Here is a 4,815-nt window from a genome sequence, read left to right on the forward strand (position 1 = left end):
GTTCACGTCGACCACCTCCACGGACAGGCTGGCTGTGGCCGACAGCGAAGGCGAGCCCCCGTCCCGCGCGGTCACCACCACCTCATAGTTGGCCACGCTCTCGCGGTCCAGGGCGCTGTCCAGCACCAGCGAATAGTAATTCTTGAAGGTGGACACCAGCTTGAAGGGGACATGCGGTGTCAGAGTGCAGGTCACCTGCCCGTTGACACTGGAGTCCCGGTCGGACACGGAGATGAAGGCAATGACAGTGCCGAGGGGGGCGTCCTCTCTGACGGGCAAGGACAAGGACCTGACCGCCAGTTCCGGAGCATTATCATTTACATCCAGCACTTTCACTAAAACCTTGCAGTGATTTGACATGGGAGGACTTCCTTTATCAACTGCTTTTACCTGAATTTCGTAGGATCTTGTCTCTTCATAATCCAGTTCACCAATTAGCCTAATTTCTCCTGAGCTGGAATCAATTTTGAAGTTCTTTCTAATGTTCACAGGAACATCACTGCCAAAGAAAAAGACAACTTCTCCATTTACACCTTCGTCAGCGTCCGAGGCATTTAATGTGGTTACTAATGTCCCATTCGCTATCGTTTCCAATAAATGGACTCTGTACACGGCCTGAGAAAACAACGGGGCGTTGTCATTAACGTCGAGCACCGTTATCAGCAGGTGAACTCTACCTTCCAGCTCAGGTTTGCCCCCATCCGTGGCTGTCAATAATAAATGAAGTTCTGGAGTTTCCTCTCTGTCCAAAACTTTCCTCAATTCAAGCGCAAGTGACTTACTCAGTTCATCACTTGCCTGTATATCCAACGAGAAATAATCACTGGGGCTGAGCGTATACGTTAGAAGAGAATTGGTGCCAATGTCGGCATCAGCAGCGCCCTCTAGCGGGAAATGCGATCCCAGCAGCCTAGATTCGGGAATAAATAACCTTTGTTCTCTCTCTCTGAAGACGGGTGGATTATCGTTAATGTCCTTCACCTCCACCTCCACGTGGAAAACCTGTGGCGGCCTCTCCACCACCACCTCCAGGTGGATGCTGCACTCCGCGCTCCGCCCGCACAGCTCCTCGCGGTCGATCCGAGAATTCACAAACAAAATGCCATTCTGCAGATTTACCTCCAGGAGGTCCCCGCGGGGCTTGGACGCCACCCGGAACAGGCGCGGCACCAGCTCCGCCAGCTCCAGCCCCAGGTCCTGCGCGATGCGGCCCACGAAGGTGCCGTGCTTGGCCTCCTCGGGGACCGCGTAGTGGACCTGGCCGCTCCCCGCCTTCCAGATTGTGAGGAGCAGAAGGGAGAGCAGCAGGCGCCGGGCTCCCTTGCCTCCTCGCCTGGGATACAGCATCGCAGAAGCACTACACTGTTCGTACCTCTCTCACCTTACTTCAGAATCATGTCTCTTTACTTCATATTGTTAGTACTTCCTCCCAGCGTTTCTGTCTTCTCTCGGGCGGTGACAAAATGGAGCTTCCTCCTTTAGCGTTGGCGATCGTACATTCCCATTGACAAGATTTTGTGGTATACAGCGACATCATGTGGCTGACTGTAGATTTTTAGATCCATTCATTGATTTCCAAAATAGCCTCATATTCATTTGCAATTTACGCAAAGCAATCATTTTCAACTTTATATCATTTTGAAGGCCCAGACATTTCAAGTGTCACTTGAGAGTATGTAATTCAATATTTTCCTTTAGCTGTTTGCACAAAAGTATTACAATTGCATTTGGGAAAATCACGATATACATAAATAAGTACATCTTTTTATTTAAAATAATCTATCGGCTCATATCTTTTTATTATTAAATATTTATAACTGCACACTTTAGTTTTAAAATAAGGCACTTAGACCACTGAGGTTCACCTTATCCTAGGCTAGTTTGGGTGTTTATTTTTTAAATGCTATAACATGACCAAGTACTTACATATGAAATATTTTGAAATTTTGATGAACTATATTTAAGATTCCTTCAATGTTTATAAAAACCATTTCTGACCCCGCCAACGTGACTCAGTAGTTGAGCATCGACCTATGAACCAGCAGGTCACGGTTCATGCTCAGGTTTCCGATTCAAACCCCAGTGTGAGGCGTAAAGGAAGCAGCCAATCAATGATTCTCTCTCATCATTGATGTTTCTATTTCTCTCTCCTTCTCCCTTCCTCTCTGGAATCAATAAAAATATATTTTAAAACCATTCCAGATACTTTAAATCTTACAATAATGATATTTGGAACATTTCTATTTGTTGCTTGTTACATGACATCAATTTAGAATAATGACTTTTAACCTCCAAATGTCATTATTCCAAATTGAATTAGAATCCATTGGATCTTCCTTCCTACAATAAATTTTAAGGAAATTATATTTTTCTTTTTTCATATTAAGGCAAGCATTGTCATATTTCAGTTAAAATAATATGAATATTGAATCAATATCAAGTACACATATCTGAAATTTTGATAATAATAATTCATCATCAACATTTAAATATAAATCTAATGTAATTAGGTTTTCAGAAGAAACTATTTGAAAAAATCATATTAATAAACTTTTTCAACTTCAGTCCAATTCATAATAATAACCTCATAGCTAAATCAAAATTTAAGTATGTTGTCATAAACTACCACTAGTTAATTTTTAAAAGAATGTCCTTAATATTTCTATTTTTAAGTATTATGGATTTTTGAGAATATTAATATGAATAAGAATTAGTCTATTGCCTTTCTAATCAGAAACCCCAGTCATTGTTTAAATTGATAATTAAAATATAGATGAAACATGTTATTTTATTTTTCAAAAACAAGCATATAATTTCAATAGTTCTGTGTAATAATTACTTCATTAAAAAAGATACAGCAATATAAGATACATCAATATCCTCTAATCTCAAAATGAAGCAAATTCTGAATTTATGACTTTTCTAATTATTAGATTTAAACAATACTATCAATACTTGAATTAATAAAATGTAGAATAAATACTAATCACAATTCATTGACATTCAAATATCTTAAACATAAAACTGTTGAATTAAATATACTTTATTTCCACACATAAAAGTTTATTTTACCTTTTATTATTTTTTAATATATTTTTTATTGATTTCAGAAAAGGAGCAGGAGAAAGAGATAGAAACTTCAATGATGAGAGAGAATCATTGATCGGCTGCCTCCTGCACACCCCACACTGGGGATCAAGCCCAAAAACCAGTCATGTGTCCTGACCAGGAATCAAACCATGACCTCCTGTTCTTAGGTCCAGGTGCAATACTGAGCCATGCCAGCCAGGCTATTTTACCTTTTAAAACATACCTAATATAACTGAAAATTATATGATCATGTGTTAATATTGAGGACTACAATGATCTTTAAATGTAATTTCAACCACAAACCATATTATACTGTTTCATCCTTTGTCTTTCTTTTGATGAAAAATGCTCAATTTGAAGATATTCTCAATATTAGAGAAATGTAATTTACAATAACCAGATGACAATTAATTGAAACAAAACAATACTTGACCATGGACTTCATTGTCATGGTAATGATCATGAAAACAAAGGACTACAGAATACTATCCTCAAGGAAAAAACAAAGGAGAGTATAAATGCCTTGAAAAAAGTGTTATCAGAGATAGCTATTTTTAAAAAGCAGTGTTTGTATGTTATTGAAGTTAAGCTGGTATAAACACAAATTAAAGTGTTACAACTTCAAGATATTAAATGCAATCTCCGTGATAACCGCGAAGAAAACAGGTATAGAATCTGAATAGATCTATAACCATTAAGGAAATTGAATCAGCAACTTAAAAAATCTGACAAAGAGAAGTCCTTGACCCATCGGCATCACTGATGAATTCTACCAAACATTTAAAGAAAAAATAATGTCAACCTTTTTTCAAACTTTTTCAAACTTTTTCAAAAATTGAAAAGCCTGGAACAGTTTCTAACTCCTTCTATGAGGCCAGCATTACACTCATACCAAAGCCAGACAAAGACACTACAAGAAAATAAAGCTGCAGATAAGTATTCCTTATAAAAATTGATGCTAAAATCCTCAAAAAATATTTAAAAACAGGATTCAACATTCCAATATTTAAAAGCAAGTGGGATTTATTCCTGAAATACAAGGATGTCTCAACATCAATCAATGTAAGATACCACAGTAACAGAATAAACAAAAATCCACATGATCATATTAACAAATGCATTTCAAAAAATTCAATACCCTTTCATGAAAAAAGCACTAAAAATCCTAGGAATAGAAGGAAACTACCTCAACATAATAAGATGCAATACATGAAAAACCCAGAGTGAACACATGATCCTCGATAGTGAAAGACTGAAAGCTTTTCCTCTGGAAAGAAAGAAAGAAAGAAAGCCTGCTTTTACCTCTTCAATTCAACAAAGTAATGGAAGTTCTAGCCAGAGCAATAAGGCAAGAAAAATAAATAAAAGGCATCCAAATTTGTTAGAAAGAAGTAAAATTATCACCCTAGCCAGTGTAGCTCACTGGTTGGAGTGTTGGCCCATGCACCAAAGTGTTGAGGGTTTGATCCCAGTCAAGGGCATGTACCTGGGTTGCAGGTTTGATCCCTGCCTAGGTGGGGGCAAGTTCTAGAGGTAACTAATATCTCTTTCTCTCTCTCTCTCTCTCTCTCTCACTCATTCTCTCTCTCTCTCTTTCTCTTCCTCCTTCCTTCCTCCCTCCCTTCCACTCTATCTAAAATCAATGGAGCTCCAGCCAGATTGGCTCAGTGGATAGAGCCTCCGCCTGCAGACTGAACAGGTCCTGGGTTCAATCCCGTCAAGGGC

At 38.6% G+C, this 4,815-nt stretch overlaps 1 protein-coding gene across 2 annotated transcripts in view; it reads right to left on the reverse strand.

Annotated features, from left to right (window-relative positions):
* Positions 1-1,529, reverse strand: part of LOC102768093 (protocadherin alpha-1) — an 11,846-nt gene extending 10,317 nt beyond the window's left edge. The window contains exon 1 of one of the 2 annotated variants that reach the window (XM_015569600.1): positions 97-1,529. In XM_015569600.1, the coding sequence (XP_015425086.1) occupies positions 97-1,347 (1,251 nt within the window). In that variant the 5' untranslated portion in view covers positions 1,348-1,529. Of the gene's footprint in view, positions 1-15 lie in introns of both variants that reach the window. The other variant, XM_015569599.1, reaches the window with a different exon arrangement.
* Between the last annotated feature and the right edge of the window lie 3,286 nt (positions 1,530-4,815).

This window comes from Myotis davidii, unplaced genomic scaffold, assembly GCF_000327345.1.
Source record: "Myotis davidii unplaced genomic scaffold, ASM32734v1 scaffold545, whole genome shotgun sequence".
Lineage (NCBI taxonomy): Eukaryota > Metazoa > Chordata > Mammalia > Chiroptera > Vespertilionidae > Myotis > Myotis davidii.